Source organism: Pterocles gutturalis, unplaced genomic scaffold, assembly GCF_000699245.1.
Source record: "Pterocles gutturalis isolate BGI_N339 unplaced genomic scaffold, ASM69924v1 scaffold6484, whole genome shotgun sequence".
Classification (NCBI taxonomy): Eukaryota; Metazoa; Chordata; class Aves; order Pterocliformes; family Pteroclidae; genus Pterocles; species Pterocles gutturalis.
In genome coordinates, this window is record NW_010135577.1 from 32018 (window position 1) to 55284 (window position 23267).

At 37.6% G+C, this 23267-nt stretch overlaps 1 protein-coding gene across 1 annotated transcript in view; it reads left to right on the forward strand.

Annotated features, from left to right (window-relative positions):
• Positions 1–17990, forward strand: part of PXYLP1 (2-phosphoxylose phosphatase 1) — a 33812-nt gene extending 15822 nt beyond the window's left edge. The window contains exons 2-5 of the mRNA XM_010081947.1: positions 5042–5203; positions 6115–6241; positions 15958–16097; positions 17059–17990. Coding sequence (XP_010080249.1) covers positions 5042–5203; positions 6115–6241; positions 15958–16097; positions 17059–17990 — 1361 coding nt within the window. The remainder of the gene's footprint in view (positions 1–5041; positions 5204–6114; positions 6242–15957; positions 16098–17058) is intronic.
• The last annotated feature ends 5277 nt before the right edge of the window (positions 17991–23267 follow it).

Below are 23267 nucleotides of genomic sequence, written 5' to 3' on the forward strand. Positions count from 1 at the left end.
CTTCCATTTTTTTTTTCTGCTAGGAGCAGAAAGGAGAGGGGAGAAAAGAAGGTAGAAGCGGGATAAATAACTTTTTGTGCTCTTGGACATGCGCATTGGCCTTTTTTTACCCACTAGCATACAGCTACCTGCAGTGGGGTATTTTTTTTCTTCTATTTCTGCTGTATGACTTCATTTCCATGTGACTTTTAAATAGTATGTTTGCACAGGACTGAAAGAACCTTCTGTTTTATAAAAGATGAAAACTTCAGGTCTCTGTTTAGTCAGAAAGTTGAGACTAACACGGCTACTTGTGCTGCTGCTTCTCAGCCTGCTTGGAGCTACAAGGGAAAACAGACAATGGTTTTGTTGCCTGTCTTTCTGGTTGTAGGTAAGCGTTAGTGATTTTTTTTTTCATGGTTAAATCTTTTTCTTCTCGGTAAGCAGTAGGGATAAACTTCTGGTTTTCAAGCTGAAACTAGGACTGCAGGAGGGAGGGAAACTGGTAATGGAGTGATTTAGCGCTGAATGTGGTGTTCCTTCTGTGTGAACTGCAGCTGTGCTTTGTGCTGAATTCTGTCAGATTCGTGGCAGTTTTGCAGCCCCAATTCCTATCAGACTGGCTCCCTGCCTGGGCTTCTGAGTACAATAGCTGATTTGATAAACTTGACATTCTTCCGGGGGGATTAGTTGCTATGTAGTAATTGTTCCAATCGTTTTACTGAAAGCACTTCTGAATGATTGTCTCTCTTGCTTAGAAACCGCTTGTCTAATATTTGTCTTTTTTGCTATATTTTGTGGCATTCAGGAACTGGGGGGGGTATGGATGAGTTAGCATCTTCCTCTTTAAATAGGTCATATTTAATGTACACCTAGAATGAAACCATACATCATCATATTTCAGGCACCATTGGTTCTGTTCATAAAGACATTTCTTAGTCAAACTGCTAACTTCATTTTAAAATTTGGTCTTCAGGTTCTATGGTTTGATTTAAAATAAAAATTACTCAAGGTTTTTTGTTTTATTAAATTCAGTATCAGAGTTTGGATCTTATTTTCTCTGAATTTTGTCAACTTAAAAAAAAAAAAAATCTCAGTTCGGAGCTGCAAAAATTCTTGAAGGAGTGATTCCACCGCAGTATTCAGCTATCCTACCGTGTGACCAGTGCCCCTCTGTCTCTCCCAGAACTGCATTTGCTGTTTGGCTGTTCAACCTGGTCTGTCTTTTGTCTGACATCAGTCAATGTGTTGAGTTTTTACTTCATGTTTCAAACAATTTAAACTTGGTAGGACACTGAGCAGAGTTGCATGGAGGTCTCTTTCATTTTTTTTTGTTTCTGTAAGCCTTCTACTTTTTTTCCTAGATATAACTTTTTCAAAGTTAATGTTTCAAAGTAGTTTCTATGTAGCTTCTTTAGTTCTAAAAATAAGTTTATGAATATTGCAACATAAAATATATTTTCTGTCTCTTTTTGTTGTCAAACTAGGTCTATAGTAACATGTATGTATTCTCTATGGTTTCACTGTTGACAAAGTTTCCAGTTAGATCACCAAATGTGTTTCAGATATGTTTTATTAACTGCCCTGGCTGTGGGAAATGCACATCAAAATCATCTGTTTCATTTCTCTTTTATATTGTTGTGTTCCTGTCATAGTAAAACATGATCTTTGAAAGGCACAGCAGTGTAAAAGTCCTGTTAAAAAACTCCCTTAATCACAGATTTGATTATGATTGTGTACACATTGGCAGACTTCTGTTTTGGCCAAGTGCATGTTACTGTGAACTAATAGAACAAGTCATATAAAACAGTGCTAAGCTATAAAAAGTTGTGTGAAAACTGCGTAATAGAATTCTGATCTTCTAATGATTTACAGCTGAAAGAGCAGAATAGAGTTTGGTAAAAAGATTAATTTCAACTCAATATGAGGGGCTTTTTTTTTTTTTTGCTTTTGCTTTTTTTTCCTCTTTCCTCCTCTGAGCTGTGTCAGTCCAATACTACTTGTAGGTTTGCTGGTTACATACGGACCAGAGACCACACTTGGGAGACAGAGGTGGGATTGACACTGCAGAGGAGGACTCTCAGTAAGGAAATACTTGGAAACAGAGAGACAGTCTGCTCTTTGGAGAGCTTTAAATAACTGCTCTGTGTGGTGTAAGGGAGACAAAAATGAAGGAACAAATTGAGCCTTCTGTAGATTAGGGAGCTGCAGGGGATGTGGCGTACAAGGGACTCGGCAGCTAGGAAGCAGGATAAATGAAGACGGCAAGGGAGCATGAAGCCAAAGAACGTGAAATGAAAAGGGTGGGAGAAAGGAGAAAACATCATAAATACATGAGGCACTAACAGTGTCCGGGGAGCAGCAGAAGATGAGAAAACAGTTGAGAGACGACTGAGACTTCAGCTGTCAGTAGGGAAAATACCTCTGTTGTTGTTTGGACCAGTCAGAAGTATGAAGAGGGGCTGCGGTACTTGGGGTCCTCATCCCGAAGCACTGAAACCGCGGGATTGGTACAGCTTTGGAGGAGCTCTAACATGGGGAGAGGAGGACCAGCCTTGCGGCCGGGGCTCTTCAGGGTCACCGTGCTGATAGGGCTGAGCAAACAGAAGGCAGCTTTCCAACTGGAATTGGAAGACTCCTTGGTCTTGTTTCCCCCCGCCCTTCTGAAATACTTGCTATCTTTATGTGTATGCATTTGGTGGAAATTTCCAGTGGATTTCCTAGACTGGTGCCCAGATCATATGATTTTTTTCTTTTTCTATTTAAGATAGTTAAATAGAAGAGCCAGGTATTTGCATAGGTAGTTTGGCTGGCTTTTTAATTATTTTTCCCCCAATATGTGTTATTTCAAGTGTGCTGAATGTTATGACAGAGCTTATTTAGGTGACTGGAGTTTTTTGACCTTGATAATTTTCTTTGTCAAACCCACAAACAATTTGAATCATTTAGGTCAAATCATGGAATGGTTTGTGTTGGAAGGGACCTTTTAAAGTTAATCTAGTGCAATTCCCGTGCCGTGAGCAGGGACATTTTCAGGTTGCTCAAATATGTCTTTGAGCAATCTGGTCTAGTGGAGGGTGTCCGTGCCCATGGCAGGGGGGTTGGAACTTGATGATCTTTAAGGTCCTTTCCAACCCAAAACATTCTGTGATTCTATGTTTAGAAATCCAGACAACACGGTTATGCTCCAGGTGGGTCAAAGTTAGAAGCTCCTTTAGCCCAGTTCCTCTCTGAGATACGCGGATGTGGACAGGGTGGGAGGAGTTTAGTGGGGAAATGCTGTGCCCCTTCCACTTCCCTAGGGTAAGCCAAGCTTATTGACTGTACAGGAAGGGCAATATTTACCAGCTTTTACTAAATAATCAATAAATGTAGTCAGCAGCAGCATTTAGAATAGGATAGTTTTTAATAAACTTTTTTTTAAAATTAATTACATGTTATTCCTAATCTGAATCCATTTCCAGTCCACAAAGTAGTTTTATGTTGCACCCATAACTGCTGTGTGACTAAGAGTCTCCTTTCAGGGTGTTCTGTCAGTGGCTTTTTAAACTTCAGACATGTAATCTGATAATCCTGGAGGTGTTACTTTTAATATTAAATTTTATTTTTAACACTTTAAATAGCGTAGATTCTTCTCTTTAAGATTTAGTGCTTTTCCTTATTCTTAAATTTGTCTGGTAATGTTGAAGTATTTATTCAAGTAGTTTGATTAGAAAGGAGACTTGCTATCTGCGAACAATATTTGGCCCCATGAATCGTAGGCACTTGGTCTTAAGATAATGTGTGCATCTGTTGATTGTTGTAGTTTATAGTCTCAGTGCAAAAATGTGATCTGTGTTTTTTTTTTTTTTTAGTTAATACTGCCTTAGGTAAAAGATTAGGTCCCTTATTTTGCTTTTAAATCTCCCAACCAAATTTTAGCTCTAGGGTTTGTAGCTGTTGCTATTGGGATTATGGTTTCCCCTGTCTTCTGAGACACTCATGGATTGAAGCTGAATGGGGTTACATTCCCTCCCTGAGTACTTAAGCCAACTCTGTACATTTTTGTGACATTAAGTGAGCAGGAGCAATTTTGTGGGTAGCTCTAGAGAAAATTGTTAACAGAAAGCTGAAAGTTGTTGCTCCTAACCTTTTCTGGCTAGAAAACTTGACCAATATAACAAAACTGCTGTAATTTCCTATTTATGCTTTTTTAGGCAACTACTGTCCTGTAGTGTTATTTATTTGCAGAGTTCAGAAACTGTTTAACACATTCTTAGGTTTGGGATTTATATTCCAAATACAAATTTGCTGCAGACCCCCTTCAAGCCAGAGTTAGCAACCTCTGACAGATATTGCCAAGGGTCTGTGTTCCTGATGGAGTTTCTTGGTCAGTGGTTTGCAATGTCTCACAATAATGTGAGTCTTAGCATGGAAGGAGATAAAAAATGAATATGATAAATCAATGCTGGAATGACAGCTGAGCCCTGCAGTTTAAGTGGCCAGAGTCAATATTACAGTTTAATATTCTCTCCAAGCACAGTCCTGTGGGCAGTCGTATGCAAAATCTGAAACAGCTTCGGGAAAAGTTTGAAGTCACTGCACTTTGTGGCTATTGGCCGTGTCAACAGCACTAGCAAGGGAATGGAAAATGCTTGAATTCTGGTTTTGGCAGCCAAAGAGAAACCACATAAAAATATTTAAAGTAGCATATTGTAGTGTAAGAATGAAGAGTCCGTTTTATATTAACGGCTACATGCTCTTAAAATCTCAGTTTGCTGTCTTCATTGGTTTCCTTTATGTGCACAACTCTCTATTGTGGAACACATTCACCTCTAAAATTAGGATTGGGAATCAAAATGCAACTGAAGAACTGACACAGAAGAATTAGTAAAATTCTGCTTTGAAATTTGTCTCGTCTTTATTTGTTTTTTCCTCTCACCACAGAAGTCTAATAGGGGTAAAAATACGAACACTTTTCCTCCTCAAAAAAAAAGTTAACTGCATTTCTTTGAATTTAACGTCATAGTCCTATGTGTCCTTAAACCTTCCTAAAGTTATATGTATGTTTTGTATCTTTCAGTGCATTTAATCCCAGTAAACCCCATCAGGGAGAATGGTTTGAATCCTAAAAGCCGAAAGAGAATAATGCCTGATTTGCTGACTGAGCCTCCTGCGATAGATCCTGTTTATGAAGCTCATGTTTACTGCAATATTCCCACCATTGCTGAACGCAGCATGGAAGGTAAGCTTTGTGAATGGAAATGATAGTTTGGTTGTTTGCTTCGATGTGCTGTCGTTGGAAGTGATAGCTTTGTGCATTGTCAGTTTTTTGGTGCTTGGAGAAGGTACAGCAAATGCCAGCTTGTTACTGAATTATGTTAAATAATTCAAAATATGCTGTTCTTTCCTGCCCTTTGTATCTTTTCTGTGTCTTGGTTTTTGGAAGTGGTTCTGCTTCTAGTTAGAGGTCAACTAGAGGACTAAAATTGAAAGAGGTGGCAGTGATAGAGATACTTAATATTTGAATTATAATGCTTATTACAAGTGAGCTGCATTGCAAATTATATTATTAACATCTGAAAAACAGTTGAATTGAAATTCTTAAAACAACCAGAATTAATTGATTTGGGGAATCCAAACCTTTAGACATAGCCAGTTAGAAGACACATTTGCATTTTTTACCCCATAGTGGTTGTAGCACCAAGTTAATTTGAGTGAATTCCCTCTTTAGCATATCCCACTAACGCATATAAAATAAATTACAAACTAGTGTATCAAAAAGCTCCAAAGTAGGCACACTGCAGAATCCGTCATTATGATAGAGGTCTGGAAGAGAGGCATCATAAGAGTAGGGTGGCCTTATCACGTTGGCAGAGATCAGTGCTTGAATAATGTCTTGCATGGTTTTTGGACTTTGGATGTACGATGGAGAATGTGCTAAGCACCTGAGCCTTGTACAAGTTGTCTTGCAATTTAAAGTGAAGTCTTTCTTGGGACAGTAAGTTATCATGTCTTACGGAGGTTTTATTTCATTGCAACACCAAAGTTATCAAGCCAATTATACCTGCTTTTTTTCTTAATTAAAAAGTGTGCAGAGGAAAGATTTAGGTGACATTCACTTAACCTTTCATATTTTTTTCCCCTCCACTTTAGGTCATGCACCTCATTATTTTAAGCTAGTGTCGGTTCAAGTGTTGATTCGACATGGAGATAGGTATCCGCTATATGCCATTCCTAAGACAAAGAGACCTGACATTGACTGTATGCTGCTGCCTAGCAGGTAAAATTCTTGGCTTTTATCATTACTAAGTGCGTGTTTTGCTTGAGAATAATTTTGTTCCTCTTCAGGAAACAATTTCTGCAGCTTGAAGTATGCTGTGACTTCTGATGTTTGTGTATTGGGGTGGATTGAAAAAAAAGCCCCCTACCAGCGGTGTACAATATTTCCTTTGAAACAGGAACTATTACTTGCTACCAGTTCAGACCAGAAGAAATTCTTGTTGTTTTTGTAAAGGGAAAAAGCTATTTAATTGAATATTAAGTTACTGTTCCTCTTAAATAAGCTTCAACACATTTTGAAAATGTAAGGGCAGTGTTTGGTAATGTCTCTTCCATTTCAGCTGAGCATGCTTCCTGTTGTGTGAAGACAAAAAGGTCTCAGTTGGCCACTGCCATAGGAAAATTTCTATTCTGTTTTATGTTATTTTCTTCTATTTTTCAGAAATATAGGTTATCAGAGTTTCCGTAAATTAATGATTTGTGTAAAAGTCTTAAGTAAAAAAAAAAAAAAGAAAATGCACTGCTTGCTACTTGAAACTACCCTTTTCCTATAGTTACCCCTCGCTGTTTAAAACTGCAACACATAAATTGTGTGTCTTCTTGTGGAAGAACCTTTCTGATAATGTAAATCGCCAACTTTTGTCCTAGCTTTCTTGGTTACCTGTGTTTTTCTCCTTTTAAGTAGGGTCTATGGTGTGGTTTTTTGTGTTTGTTTGTTGGTTTTGTTTTCTTTTTTTCCTCACACAAGGACTTTCTAGTGACCGAATATCTATTGTTAGTTTTTGTTGATATTTTTCTTTTATCATGTGTTAGCAAAGCCTCTAGGAAAATCTACAGCTTTATACTGCTGCCCACTCAGCAGTGTCAGATGTGGAGATGGTGCATCTGCTTTGTGTACCTTCATACATTACTCAGGAAAAGAGGCAGAGTAGATCTCCTGATCTACTGGTATACAGGGCAGTGTAGATATACCATAAACACCTTCTTCCAGAATAGCCTAGACTCACCTGTGTCTTCAAAGAGGTGATGTTCTTGCTTTCCTGGTGTAGAATTGTTCCGAAGTGGCTTTACTCTGTCAGGCTGGAAGTGTTAACCACACGCTGAAAGTGCATTTAGGACAAAGATATATCAAATGCATGTTGCTTGTTTGGATACATTCATGGGCTGTGGGCCTTAATTTTGGTAGTTTCCTTTCTCAGTAGCATTTATGATTTTATCTTTTACCTGCATCAGTTTCTGGCTTAAGTATATTAAAAACCAAATACAATAGTAATATTGCACAGTAGGGATGTTGCTAAAATGTGCTGAAGTGATATGAAACTGTATCTGAAACCATTTATTAAGTATAGCTTCATCTCATACTTGTAAAGGTGATGGGAACCTTCATTCAAGAGGCTTGCTAACTAGGGTCATATGGTAGTGGGCGCAAAGGCTGGCACAAAATGATCAGCAAACTGGATCTTTCTCTGAAGAAAGCTGAAATATGTCGCTTTGCTTTTCAGGTATCTGGCTGCATAAAAGAAATTGCCCTTGTTATTAGTAAATGTCCTGAAATTAGCAAGGCTTGCAATGCTGTCTTCAGTTGTAGTCAGAGTTGTGATGCTCTTCTGGCATGAGCAATCGGAAAGTAACTGTTCACTGCTGTTATGGTGGTTGCAGTAACCCTACGAAAATTTGAAACCATCATCAGTTTTAGCCCATCTGTGTGTCTACCTGTTCACAGGAAACAGAAGCTTCTAAGTTACATTCAGGCTACCTGATCTGTCTGCCTACATTTTGTGTGGAGGTCTAAGCACAGGAAAAATTTACAATTTGCTTCCTCTCAACAGAGGAAAAATACAGTATTCCACATATATACACTTTTGTCTACAATATGTACAAGTATACATTGAAAAATGCATGTATACATTTTTAAGAGTAAAATGGGAAGGAAAATAGGTGTGAGAAATCTGCTGTTTATAGCTAACATGGCATTGGAATTTACAAGATTCAAATAGCTTCTAATTACACTGGTTTTGGGTACATATATGTACTTACATCTTAGCTGCTTGGTACAAGTATCAAAATCAGAAATTGAGCAAAACCATATCCTCCTCTTTTGAAAGGAGACTACTCTTTTGGAATGCCTGTCTATGAATGCAACCCAAAATATCTGATTTTCTGACTATACTGAATGAGTTTTGTAAGCGATAGTTGTCTAGGACCTCTTACATAGTGTAATTTAAAAAAAAAAACCACAACGAACCCAACCCTTTGCTATCATGTTGGCTGCTGGTTTTCTTTATTCACAGTTCAGCTTCCACCAAAATACTTGTTTTGTCAAGAAGTGGCATTCAGTGGTCTTGTCTAATATCCTCTAAGAGAAGTTTGAATTCTTTGAGAGGTGCCCAGCCCCAACAGTGTTCTGTGCCTGCTGCAAGCCCACTGGCTTTCTGAAGCTAGATACGCAGTCCTGAGATTGCAGAGGGGAGACCAAACTCCAGATATCTCTGCCATAGAGTTGAGTGGGCAATTAATTTATCTAACAAAATGAAAAATGAATCATGTGCTAATAGCTATGATAACATTTTTAATGAGCTGCCTTTAAGGGGTGAGATCATCTTCAGCATGAAATACTAAGTAAAGAAATGTGGTCCGGGTTCCTTTTGGAGTTCTTAAAGGCTCTCGTCTTCTGATCTTGCTTAATATCTGTCGTGTTAGAATGTATGTGAGAGAACTTTATTGCAAAGATGTTAACTGCAGGTGACAATGTTAGAGGAGTAGCTGCATTTCTCACTATTACAGTGCCACATGAGACCTTAGTTTTGTATTTGTCAGAGAAGCTTTTATAGCTATTTCCACTTCAGTTTCAGGCAAGGAATATAACATGAAGGCCCTGGAGTCAGGAAAACTGTCCATAAAAGGGCAAGCAAGCAGTGCAGCTTGTGACACTGCCAACAGAGTGACCAAGTCAAGCAGTTAAGAGGGCACCGTGTGAGGATGTGAGCAGGCCAGCAGCAGAGATGCCCTGGGCTGTTGCTGATCTATGAAGCATTAGAACATCAATATATAAATGATACAGCCACTAAAAATGAGTGGAGAACAAAAAAAAAACCCCTTGTCTCTCTGAGAACAAAGTTCATGTAAAATAGAATCTCCTGGATGACTTTGAAAGGGCAGCAGAAAGATGAAAGGAGTTGGCTCTGGACCCTTCTGTCCAGATGTGTTAAGGCTGACCTGGATAAAGCCAGGATTGGCACTGCTTCTGCCGTTGTTTGCAATGGAACTCTTACTACTTCAACATCAGGAAGCTATTTGCCGCATTTGGCTGTCAGGCTGACGTTCCTTTGTGATGTACATTTGGTGCTTGATTCTAAACCTGTTTATATTGAGACTATCACAAGGTGTATAATTGCTACTTTAAAACTGAAGGTTTCTTGATGCTGTATAATTAGGTTGAGATGTCTGAAAGTCTGCCTTGTTTGAGCTTTTTGGACGTTAGTTTCAGATAAGTATGCTGTTCATATTCAGTCTGTTCTTTATTTGACTTGTCATTCAGCTGATGGAATTCGTTAATTAAGCAGATTATGCTGCAGCCTCATGGACTTCTAATGGGTATGCAAAATAGCCTTGAGGTCACGCTTTGGTTTTGTGAATTATGGATTGTGACATAAGTGTGGAATGAATTCAAGCAAATGGATTAAGTGCTTTGGAGGTTTCTTCCATCTGAAACTTCAATTAATATTATTATTTTCATTGTTCTGGATGCAAATTCCAAAGGGAACTGAATGATATATCGTTTTTTTTCCTCAAGAAAATTAATTGACTGATGTTATGAAAATCCTTTCATTGTAGTGTTTGCTTATGGAAGGGAATAAATTAATATCCCACTTATTTTCCCCTTTGTGTCTTACATTTACGGTGTCAAAAGTAAAAAAAAAAAAGCGATGTTTCTTCATTGTGTTTGTATGTGAGATGGACAAACAATGCTTTTTGGAAGATGCTGCAATGATTTCAGGAGACTGGTATAATTTGATAGTGTGCTGGGTTAATTAGGATATGCTTTAAGGCATTTTGAGAGGTGTTGATGCTCATCATAAGAAGCTTAGTAACAAATATTTGAATTGTAGGTTCAGTAGGCACATGTTTGGTAACTGCCAGAATGAGAGAAAAAATGAGAGAAAAAAGTCTGTGAGAGGCAAGTATTATACTGTGAGTTAAAGGAGGTGTGGGTTTGACTTGGAGCGAGGTCACAGCATGATCCAGACCAGAATTAGGTAAAGAAAGGTCTCCTGGTGCTTTTTCTGACTTCTCTAAAGACTCAGAAGACCAGTGAAGTAGACTGGATCACTATAAAGTTTGTAATAAAAATGGAAAAGCTGTAAGACCTTTATGAATAAATAAGCCCCAACAGCACCAGTGCTGTCTTAAGGATCTCTTTTGTAGACTACAATAATCTAGTGTTGTTTTTAGAGGTTCTTTCCATTAATTTGCCTTCTAAAAGGCAGGCAGTATAGTCCTTTGATCTAACACTTTCTCTATGTGAAATTCACAGAAAACATGTTATTTTTGCTTGAAATTCTAAAATTATTTTTTGCATTTTAAGTAAAGAGAAAAGGGAGTTGCTTTTGGTACAGTTAGCAGGCAGAATCTGGAATGATATGATTACAAAAAGGAAACGTTCATTTGTCAGAAGCTTGGCGTTTGCCTGACGTGGTCACATTTACTCACCAAGTGCCAGACACACTGAGGATTCTGCAGCTTCTTGTGAGAAATTCGGTCCTTTTGCAAATGCTGCATTTACTAACAAAAGTGACGTTTGCATAGATAAATGTGGTTTAGAGGAGGGGGAAATCAATATCTCCTTTGTATCAATGTCCACCTCCACAAGCTCTTTCTTGAGGCATATAGATCTCCTGCAGTACTCTGTAGTGCTGTGAGAGGAGAGGACTGTGCAGTAACAGGGGTAAGATGAATAAAGACTTTACCCCTCTTTAATTCTGTGAAGTATCTATAACCTGCCATTAGTTTTCTACTTGATTAACTGAAGCCATGCCTGAATTTTTATGAACACGTAAATTATTACATAAACTTTAGCTAAATGTAGTCTTGTCAAGATAATGTCTTTCCACATCTGTTTCTTAAATACTTCATCTTAATTAGATTGTTTCAAATTTTTATAGATATGTAGTCTGAAATTTGTAATTTGCTCAAAAGAGTATTCAGTTTAATGAGTCGGAGGGCAGATTGAATCCTGTGTTTTATTGACCATCAGGTTTGTTGAAGAAACAAGGCTTACACTGTATTTCATTTTACAGCATAAATAGAAATAAGGCAGTAGTTCAGTGGTCCAATAGCTTTTATAGGAAAGAAAAAGAAATCTTAGCCTATTCCTATCAAGGAATTAATTTCGAACAAAAGTAGTCCTAAAATGAATAAACAGAAGGATTGATGGCTGGGGAATTTTTACCAAAATTGACTTTGTTTGGTCTGATTTGCAGCTTAGGTCTAAACGAGGAACAAAGCCCTGCTCTAGATCTGATTTCTATTTATGTTTTAATTCTTCAATAAAAATGGTTTCTGCTCACAAGGATCACTAGGGAAGAAAATGTTTCACAAGCAGACAACGTACAGAGCATTTGACACTGTCGTGCACAACGTTGTTGTTTCTAAATTGGAGAGACGTGGAGTTAATGGATGGACCACTCAGTGGATCAGGAATTGGCTGGATGGTTGCATTCAGTCTGAGCACCACTCTGTCCAGGGCAGAAGGCCCCACTGTCTCCCATAGCAGTTCCTAAGTACTGACCTTCAAGTCTTTGATTCAGTTAGTGTCATGGGGGTGGGGTGCAGAAGTGTCCTAGAACAGTTTCTGTGCTGCTCTGAAAGAATTGAGGCTTTACCATGGGCTTGAATGAGGTGCCTTAATTCTATTTCATAACTTTGAACATATATAATAGATGCAGTAAATGTATTTTTGTGCATGTTTCAGACACAGTATTTTGTGCCATTATAACTGAGCCATCCAAAATCTGTCAGGAGATTTTCCGAGGTGTGCATGTGCACACTCTCGTACCATATCCCTCACTTTCCTGGGCTAATTCAGAGCAACTGGTAAGTTAGTGTATGTGTCTCATTTAAAAACAAAACAAAACCAAACACCAAAACAACCCAAACAAACAAACAAAAAACCAAACCAAACCAAAACCACCCCCAAAACCCAAACAAAACCCAAAACCAAACGAAAAAGCCCCAACAAATATATCTACATTTCTGTATCTAAACTCCTCAAGGAAAAAGGTTACTTTTACTGAAAGATGTCAGCTCAGTTGCTGGCAGAAATACACATACAGTTCAAGTGGTTGCATGGTATGATTTCTTTCCATGCACCCTGGTTACAGTGTAGCACTAAAGAGATGACATTTTGGTATTAGAGCTTTTAAAGACCTTTACAAATAGGATATTTAAATGTTGAATAAGAATTTAAATGTTGGTCCATTTTAATGCTAGTCCTAATGCTAGGCACTACACTATTAAATCTCGGATCTGCTATCCCAGTGTTTAGTATAAAAAAAATAAAAAGAAAAGCTGAATTCATTATTTGAGAGAAAAGAAGCATCCTCAGTTGGTTCCAGATAAAATTTATTTTATTTTAAAAGAATAAAATAAAAGGCAAATTAACAGATGTTAAAAATGGGAAAATGAATGTTCAAGATTAGGAAAAAGTATGGCGATTACAAATAGCGTTAGGTGATAAGCCATTCCGTGTTTTGACAAAATTTGAAATATTTATTGTATTAATACATTTCCTAAATGTGACATCTTACCATCGTAACATCCAGCAAATTACAGAAGGCGATCTTTTTAGCCCATTATTATTTTCTGGTTACTTTTATGGAAATGCAATTTTAAGGATATTTCAGTCTTTTCAGCTCTATGGCTGAGTAATTTTCTTTGCTTCCTGCTCAAACAGTCCCAGCACTCTTAGCTTTGTTGCCTAGATACTCCATCTCCTGCGGCATCTGTAAATTGGCCAATTCAACAGGAGGATTCATATTCTAAATCAAAGAGAAATCTTGGGGTGAGGAGGGGGAATAATTTGAATGAGTGGTGCTGTAAATTTTGCTGTTGAGAAAAATTAGCTTTTATTTGCTCAGTTGTACAAGGTTAATCCAGAGAATTGCTGCTATGTTCAGAATTTGGTTACATATATGAGGATTACATTCAGGATAGAAGTATATCATAGCCTGACATGTCTGTCCTCTTTGGGTGGGATGGCTCTTATTTCTGTTGTTTGAGTTTTTTTTTTTTCTTCCCCTGGAATATATTTAACAATAGTAAGCTTTAAATTTATACTCAGAAATATATCTAATAGTCACATTTCATATTTCACTTCTGCAACCATATGCTTGTGCTTACTTTAAAAATAATGTAATCCAAAGTTAAGTAACTTGCATGTATGTGAAAAGCTCTATTAATACATTGGAATATAATTTTATCAATTATCGTATATTTTATCATTTTATCTTGGATGTTAGTTTATCTTGCCTGACATTTTTTTTGATAAATCTTTTTGCAAAGCACTGATAAATACTTTTTTGTAAGCAGAGCAGCAAAAGCAGAATGGATAATGCAGTTCTTTTTGTTTTCTTGCACATGTGTTTGCAGAACTTGCTAATTAAATAGGCAGGCTTTTAAGGACAATTATAATAGACAGTTCATTCATGTTTTTTAAAGTGCAAAGTTTAGAAAATTGGTAGTTCAGCCTGCTACATCTGTAATAAGTTTAAAAAGCTGTTTGCTAATGGATTTAACTTAATTTTCTCAACTTAATTCTTCCATTTTTAGATTGCACTGCTGGGCTGTGAAAATAGTGAAATATACAAAAAGTTTTGTTTGAAATTCACATCTGGAGCTGGATTAAGCTTTCTAATGTATGCTTAGGACAACAGGAAGCCTCCACTGCTTTAGAAAGGAAAACAGCCTTTCACGTACCTCTGCTTCTCAAATACAAATCCTCATTTGTGTTGTTAAATTTATAATATGCAGAAGCAGCTGTGGATTTAGAATGTCATAAATTGGCTGGTTTTTGTTTCAATTTGAACTAAAAATTAAAAAATATTTTGCTATTTTTCTCTCATTTTACTTTTTGTGTCATTTTGCATTTTTTCTTACTGACAGTTGTATCATAATTTGTGATTTTTTTTTTTTTCTGAAGGCAAATTAAATACGGGAAAATTCAAGTTTTATAAAACCATACGACAATGATCTACCTTCCTTTTGAATGAGGCACTGATTCTTATGAGACCTCCTGTCTATGTATGCTGTGAGCATAGCTGTGCAAGGGCTGCTTTCTCAGTTAAGAGTTTCTCATTTGGCTCTTCTATGTACGCATGAATGTCTTTGTCCTAGTAATCTTTGATTCCAGCCAGTTATTCATTCTTCAGTAGTGTTATTGCTCCCTCTTGTGGTTCCTGCAGCTCTGGAAGGTTTTTTCCGACTTGAGGTTTTTGTATCAAAACATTATTATTCTAGCAAAGTGTAAATATGAACAATAAAGACAAAACTCGGACTTCTGTAAGAGTTCTCTGACCATTTTAATCTCCTTTTTAGATATATATATCATCTCTATTTTTTTTTGTCAGCAACATAAAAAAAAGTATTTACCTTATTCAAGCTAGAAGTCTATTAAAATGAGAACCATCTGGGGCAGATTTGGGTTGCCAAGCCGTTTCTGATTTAGTCCTGCACAAAAGTGGAGAGGTGTCTGTGTGACATTTGTTGAACATTGACATTTAACAAAGAAATCTCTAAGTAATGTATTTCAGTTGTAGAAGTGTGATCATAGATTTTTTTTTTTTAAGGTTTAAATCCCTTTTGATTACATTGTGTGTGGACTTTTTTGTATGTGTAGTTTTCAGCACAGCAGTACAACAGTGAACTGAATCTGCAGTGTATTTGAAATTTGCAGAACAGTTTAGGAGATCTAAGCATTCTTTCACTGACTTGAATTCTGTTTCAGTAAGTTAACCTAGACATTTTTGTGTGTATCTCTTTTCCAGGTGTATTCACTACTTGCATTGTGGGGGTATCTTACCTGTTTAAGTGTCCAGCAGTGTTGGAATCTTTCTTCCCAAGTAATAGTACAATACCCAAAACAATGACTTCCAATTTTAATGGGGCCACTGGATACTACTTTTTGGGTACCACTTAATTGAGGCTGCATGTGCGATTTGATTTGAAGCCTGAAGTAATTAGAAATAAAGGCTGAGATCATAGGCAGCATTGTACAGTACAAAACTTGAGAATTCCTTCAAGATCATCTACTTAAAATACTCATTTGAACCAGGTTGTTAGTACCGTTTGTCTGTGGTCTTAAAGTCCAATGGTACTTCAGAAACTGGAGAGAGTAATTTTTTTATAAGGATTTTTTTTTTTAAATTCACAACAGTATTAGTGACTGTGCTTAAAAAAAAAATATTTCCAAATTACTTACCAAAAGGTATAATGATTTTAACATGACAAGACATCGGTTTCCCTATAGATCTTTGGTAGTTAGTAAGTGTTAGATTTCTTTTGCATACTTGCAGAAGTCCTGAGTAAGAGCAGATGTTGTCACAGTGGGAAATAACCTCACACCATGAAATTTCTGAGCTGACATACTTAGAATACTTGACTCTCTTGAGCTGTTTTCCCATATGCTTTCAGAAGTTTTCACATTTTGGTTTACCTCTCTAGGAAACCTTCTCATCCTCAGCTTGAAGCTTTCATTAAACATATGTCCAAAGGGTCTGCAGCCCAAATGGATGGTTCCTTAAGCAGTCTGCCTCGTTACCCCAGTCATTCCTTGTGCGAAATGGGAGAGCTTACACAGACAGGTAAGTTTCCATAGCAGCTTTATCTTTTCTTCTGCTCTGTTAAATACAGTCTACATAAAGAGGGATCTTCTGTTTTTCTTTTCATTGAAATAAATGGTTTTTTATGGGAAGTTTATAATGTTGGTCATAGCCTGGGTTCCGTAACACAGCATGTTGTGTGTGAAACTGGATTCATTATTGCACACAGCTTTAACTGAGCTAGGATTTGGAACTTTTTTTGCCTGTAGTGAGTTACATGGATGTTCTAGTGCATAAAAGGTTTGTACCTGTTGCTTTGCTGCTGTGGGAGGATAACACAAGCAAGGTGGGTTCTGAAGTAGAGGTTTTGGCGTGTGAGAAGGATACACACTCTCTTCCTTTCCTGCTGGATAAGTGTAAGAATTCCATTAGTGTAAGAATTACCAAACAGTTTGAGAACTGGCAAGATGGAGAGGGAAGTTTGATGCGATTGCCACACCTCACCACTCTGTTTTGTGAGTTTACCCACTAGTTTACATTCTGTGTATTCATTTCCTGACTACCAGTAGTTTTACTGGCTGCCATAAATTTGGAGGGAGCACAGCATTCATTGCCTCTCTGAAAACCTGACTCAGGTGCAGTCTTCCATCCATCTTCATAACCATCTTACTTCTATAGTCATGCTAGACCCATTCAGTCTGTGTCTCTAGTCAAAAGAAAAAATATTAAACCACTACGGTTTTAAACAATTTTTATGGAACCAGCCTTTTCTATCTATATCTCAGTTTAGCTCTTAGAATCTGAGAGATACTGAAGAACAGCAGGTGTCTCATATTTTATGCTGTTTTCCTAATAGTCAAGCATAGGTGAACTTCAGTTTTGAAGTTCATAACCTTTCAACTGATTGTTTATCATTAAAACTGCTAGCTGTATTTCTTTTCTTTCTCCAAAACGAAGAAGATTCTAATTATGTGCTGTAATTTCTTTAAAAATTATCTTTCAGGGGTTGTACAACACTTGCGAAATGGACAACTATTACGAGAAATTTATATAAACAAACATAAACTGCTTCTGAGTGACTGGACATCAAAACAGCTCTACTTAGAGACAACTGGAAAAAGTCGAACCCTGCAGAGTGCATTGGCGCTGCTCTACACTTTTTTGCCAGATTTTGACTGGAAGAAAATTAACATGAGACATCAGTGGAGCACCATTTTTTGCTCTGGAAGTTGTGACTGTCCTATGCGAAACCACTACCTAGAAGAGGAACAGCGCAGACAGTATAGTTTACGGGTGAAAAACAATGATTTAGAGAAAATCTATGTGGATATGGCAAAGATTGTAGGCATTCCCACCAGGCAACTGAGAGCTTCTAATCCAATAGATTCTCTCTTGTGCTATTTTTGCCACAACGTCAGTTTTCCATGTACCAAAACTGGCTGCATTGGTATGGACCACTTCAAAGTAATCAAAAGACATCAGTTGGAAGATGAGAGAGAAAGGCAGGAAAAGAAGCTTTATTTCTTGTATGCACTATTGGCTACTCATCCTCTCCTCAACCAGACTGTTAATCGGCTGCAGCGTATTGCAGAAGGCAAGAAAGAAGAAGTATTTGTTCTTTACTCTGCACATGATGTCACACTGTCACCTGTTCTTAGTGCCTTGGGCATTACAGAGGCCAGATTTCCTAGATTTGCTGCCAGATTAGTTTTTGAGCTGTGGCAGGATGGGAAGAGACCCAAAGAACACTTTATCCGCATTCTGTATAATGGCGCTGATGTCACATTCCAGACCTCGTTTTGCAAGGATTTTTATAAACGTTCCAGCAAGCCAATGTGCCCACTAGAAAAATTTGTCAATTTTGTCAAGAGGGATATGTTCTTAGTTTTTAACAGCACTAGTTACTATGATGCATGTCGTAGAAGACCACTGTAGGGAAGGAAAGTGAAAAGGAACCAATGTTAACTTGTGTATCAGTGAAATCCTGTATTCTGGCTGAGGCACAGTTCGGTTTCATTATTTCTTGTATGTGTAAGTACAAAAGGATATTGCTGGTTTCATTATTTCTTGTACTTGTATGTGTAAGTACAAAAGGATATTGCTTGAAACATTCATCAAATCATTTAATTTTCATTCAGACTGTAGATGGTCTCCAACAGAAGAACAAATACTGAGGGAGCGTTGTGTATGTGTGTGTGCTCACATATGCTATGTTAACTGTAAGGAATGGTACATCACATGGGCTGCTGTAACCTGGACGTCGCTTGATGAAGAGTGAGAGAGCATAGACTTTGTTTCTCTGTATTCCAGAGCAATACTTAGATACCCATAAGTTTAAAACCAAAACCATTTTTTTCCACCACCATCTCACAGTCATTTTAAGCAGTTTGTATCAAGGCATTTATGAATTCCAGGCATCTGCATTAAATAATTCGTAAGGAATTCTTGAAGCTCCCTACTCAAAAAGAAGCATTTTAATATTTAGGGGCAGGTCTTTAAAGCAAAGTGCATGTGTGTATCTGTGCATACTTACCTGAGCATGTACAAATGACCGTGTGCCTTTTCGACCTCACAGACCTATAAATACTTGGCTATTGTTGCCAGCGCCAGAGAAAGGTGTACTGGAAAATGGGTACAAAATTCTGTTCTTTGATCGCACTTTCAGCACTTTGAATAGTCCAAACATAGTCTAGAAATATGTAAAGGTCTTGTGACATTAAAATAGATAGCAAACACAAACGTTACCACTAAACTTGAGTGGGAAATTAGTATTAGAAATCAGTTTTATGGTGAAGTGTTGGGCTCTTTCCCATTGTGAACATGTTCAAGCTGCTGTGCTATGGAACAAGTCGGTGTTTTAGGAATTTGATATAGTGACTGCTTGAGACAGCTTGACTAAACACTAAGAATTTTGTAGCTGAGTTAGTATTTTTATGGACTAGGAAGCTCTTACTTTGTAAGATAAGACTTGTACATATTGTACTGTGTATGTTTATAACACAGTAGATCTTTCCTACTTGTTTAGTTTGTAAAGATTTGTGAAAGGCTGACTTTTAGACATTTTTTCCCCTTGATCAGTATGTTTAGGCTTAAGAATAAACTGTCTTTTATGGGTAACTTGAACAATGAGTAGATATGAAAACTTGTACTTCAAACTGCTTTCATCTCTTTAGTAGTAAATTGAGAACCAATTTTTAATAGAACTTATAGAAATTTTATAATGGTGGAGGTTTTTTACACCTCTAGAATTTCGTCTGTGACTTGTGATTCAATGGTGCTAGTTATCAAAGAAAACATAACTCAGCATAAGTTCTCTGACTATTGGCATTCCAATTTCTCTGTTTTCAATGCTGCATTTGAACATGTTTCTTTAAATAAAATTGGGGACTCTTTGTATACTTGTGTATTATATTTATTCTGACTTCCTTAGCTGTTTGCAGTAAAAAAGTGTGTGTTAAGCTGTTCGTTGCATTAGTAACTTCTGCACTTAATAAGTTCAAGTTCCCAATCTGAGAAGGAGCAGGTAAACATTTCATGAATACTGAAATAGAAATAATGATAGAAAATTTGGGGCTTTTATACTACATTATGTGTAACTTCTGGAAAGAGTTTATTTTTGTCTGAGAGACTAGCTCTGTTAGTCATCATGCACATTTGTGTGCTGGGGGGGCAAACAGAAAGAGAGAATCTGAAAGCTGAGTTTTCTTTGTATAAATTATGTGAACTGAATTATGTGTCCAGAATAAGCACCAAATACTCCAAAGAGTTGTTGAGCTACCTGCAAAAGGCAGCTACAGCTCTTCAGTGTTATTGGTTGGAGCTTTGATGCTGTTTGGTGACCATTTGCAGGAATGGTGCTGAAGTGCAGAAAACATTACCATAGGTGTATCATTGGTGTTTCCCAGTGTGGTATTTAGAAACTTTGAACCCTGAACAGCTTCTGCAAATGCCAGTCTTGGTGTCTTCAGAGCTTGTCCTAGGAATAGCATCTACTTACCTGTAAGTCCAAGGGTTAGTGGATGGATGTTACCAAATCTCTAAGGTAAGAAAAAAAAAACAAACCACAAACAAACCCTAAAATAAGCTAATTATTATTCTATATATGCATGGTTCATTAAGATATGCTCATCTCTTCTAAGCCACATACTCAGAGGAGCTCTAGCAATCAAAGACTGGTACATCTCCGGTGCCATAGAAGACCTAAAAGAGAAGTTGCAGAGCTGAGATCTTTCTTGCAAACCCTAAGCCACGTACTTGGAGGAGCTCTAGCAATCAAAGACTTGGTACATCTCCGGTGCCATAGAAGACCTAAAAGAGAAGTTGCAGAGCTGAGATCTTTCTTGCAAACCTCTGGCTTGGCTATGGAGACAAAATGATAAGCAAACTGCATTATGAATCTTGATTAATCATTAGGTTTTAAAGTTGGAACGAATTTATGATTCAACTGGCAATTGAGAATGGATTTATATTTGGACTAAGGTCATAAATGTAACTGCCTGGACAATGGAAAGAGGAATTGGTGGGAATTTATTTATCCTGGAATTGATGAATAGTTTCTCTATAGGGATGGATTGATGAATTAGACCTACCAACTGGGCAGCACTGACTAGAGCTGTTGCACAGTTTAATCAAATAGAGGAGGAATTAAACCTTCTGCTATAAGGAATGCAGTGTGAGATCATCTTGTTGCCTTGAAATTGATGTTGTAGTGGAATGTTTTGTTTCTGTGCTAAACACAGTATTTAGAAACTGATGTTTAAACATGGTGAGCACTGATAACTTCAGTGAAATGTGTGTACTGTTTCCTCATAAAATTCAGCTTATTTTTTTCAGTGCAGTGCTGATACGCAGTTTTTGGGGGGTTTTTTTTGCCTCTTTTTTGTTTCCCCTTCTCTATTTGTTTCAGTTCTGACAGGTATAATAGCTTTAGTTTCAAATGATCTTTGACGATTATGAAGAGGTGTCGTATTCTGTTTGAGCATTTGGGAGTGATGGATAAGGCATGGAAATGCCAAATATTCGGGTGCAATGTAATACAAAGGTTCTCTTTGAAAACGCCGAGATATTTAAATAAAGAAATAGGATGCCCTCTCGTGGCCACTTTCTGTTGTACAAAAAATGGTTTTGCATGAATTAAACGGAAAAAAACATGCCTTTGCTCTGAAATTGCAACGTTGTGGAAAAGTACAGTTAAAACCAGGTAAGTTGCAGATCAATTTCATCCTGCTGTCTGAGAAAAAGGCCTCCTTTTCCATGGTTTAAATGAATGGCTATTTATTTACAGAAGATGCTCAAAACCTTGTGGGGTGAACTAGGAATAGTGATGACAGCTGTGATGGTTATTTTGAAGCAAGTCGTTCATATTGCTGAAAACAGGTATATTCTCCAGGTCACTACAGCTTTGCTATTCTCTGTACCAAATTCAGTCCCTCTTCCACAGTATATGGAATTCTAAAGCAGAGTATTTCCCTGTCCGTTTGCTTGTTTGGTCTTGGGTAGTTGGTTTGCCTTGTGGTTTGTTTTTTTCCCCTTTTCTGCATGAAAGAAGCAATGCCACTTGTGTACTATGTCATTATTCAAGTAGCTGAGATATGGCAGGGTCTGAACTTTGCAAAGTTCCTTCAAGCTGAAAGCAAATACAATGAAGCCCTTTGTCTCCCAGACAGAGATTTTCAAAAGTGATTTAGAACTACTCTTAAGCTATCCCTTTAGGATTCCCTGACAAAAATAGTTGTTAAAAGTTTTTCTTCTACTGAAAGTACAAAAAAGTAAAAAAACAGTGATGGCATTTGAAATACATAGCAGTCCAGATCTCATTCTAAAGAGTCTTTACGGCAGAAGAAAAAACCCAACATGTTTGTCAGTCTTAAAGATGTCACTGAAAAATGGCCATTGGAGAATGTGGGGGGGAAAAGTTTATGAGCTCAAGTAGTTGCTGTTGAAGGCCCTTGCAAAAGAGGACACACAAGATAAAAGAAGAAAAATAGATAACAGAAGTGTGGCTATGTGGCCTCTGCTGCAAATTCTTGCACGCATCTTCCCTGGAGCAGGTAAAAACAGGCAGTTGTTTTAAGCATATTAGTCAGCATACAGAGGATCCAGACCAGCTACGGGACAGAATGTACATCTAAGGACAGTTACAGGGGTATCTGTAGGGTGTATGTGTGAGTGCTGGCATGTGTGCATGGGTGTGCGAGGTAACTGGAAGATTAAATAGTCCAGGACCAGCTACTGGGCAGACAGTGGTGTCTTGCTACTGGCTGGACCTGGGTACACAGAGCGGCATCCAGTCTTGCTGGATGTGGCAACTCCCAACAATTTTGTCATCAGAAACAGAGTGACTGAAAAGGGATTCAGCAGATTTAGATGATGGGAGGGATGACTGTAACACTGATAAAACTTTTTCTTCCTTAAAAAAGTCTGTTTGCCCCAAAAGTCATGAGCAACAGAGAGGGAACCAGGCCTAGTTTCTGCTGAACTTATATTGGTCCCCTGGTTGCTAATTTCATTCTCCTTTTTGAACTGGTCACACACTTAATGTTCTCCTTTCACAATGCTAGTTATAACAGGCTTTGGACCAATTCAGTGCTTCTTTCATTAAAAAAAAAAAAAACAAACAAAAAACCAACAACAAACCTTCATAACAGGCTATAGTGCTTTTCTGCTACATTCATTCATGGATAGTTCAAGCATCAGATTGATAATTAGTGACCACTGGCATTACTAGCTGCCAAGTAGGCAACAATAATGTTTTGGGTGTGTTCTTATTTCTGTTTCAAGTGCCAGAGAGGTATCTTTTTATTTAAACCTCTTCCATAGGGGCTTAAATTATGTCCATTACTATGTAATAGAGCTGGTGTAAGACGACATTTGTCAGCAATTACTGTGCTCTCAGCTGTGTTCCCAACCCTTTAGATGTGAACCCCCAGTTAAGTAGGTTTATAGAAAGTTTTACCTGTTAATTATTAGCTTTTCCTTCTGTCTGCGATGTAATTGGGTTTCGGGTAAGAAAGAACACTGAAATGCATCAGCTTGAAGAGTGACAAAAATATTTTTGCATTTAATAGGGGACGGGAACCAGACAGTCATGCTCTGAAGTGGTGGTTATGAGGGGGAAGGCAGCAAGCTTAAACACACAGAGATAGAGAGGGTCTCGTTAACAGCAAGGGCTTGTTGTGCATCTGTGCTACTCCTGACAGTGCTTATTCTGAC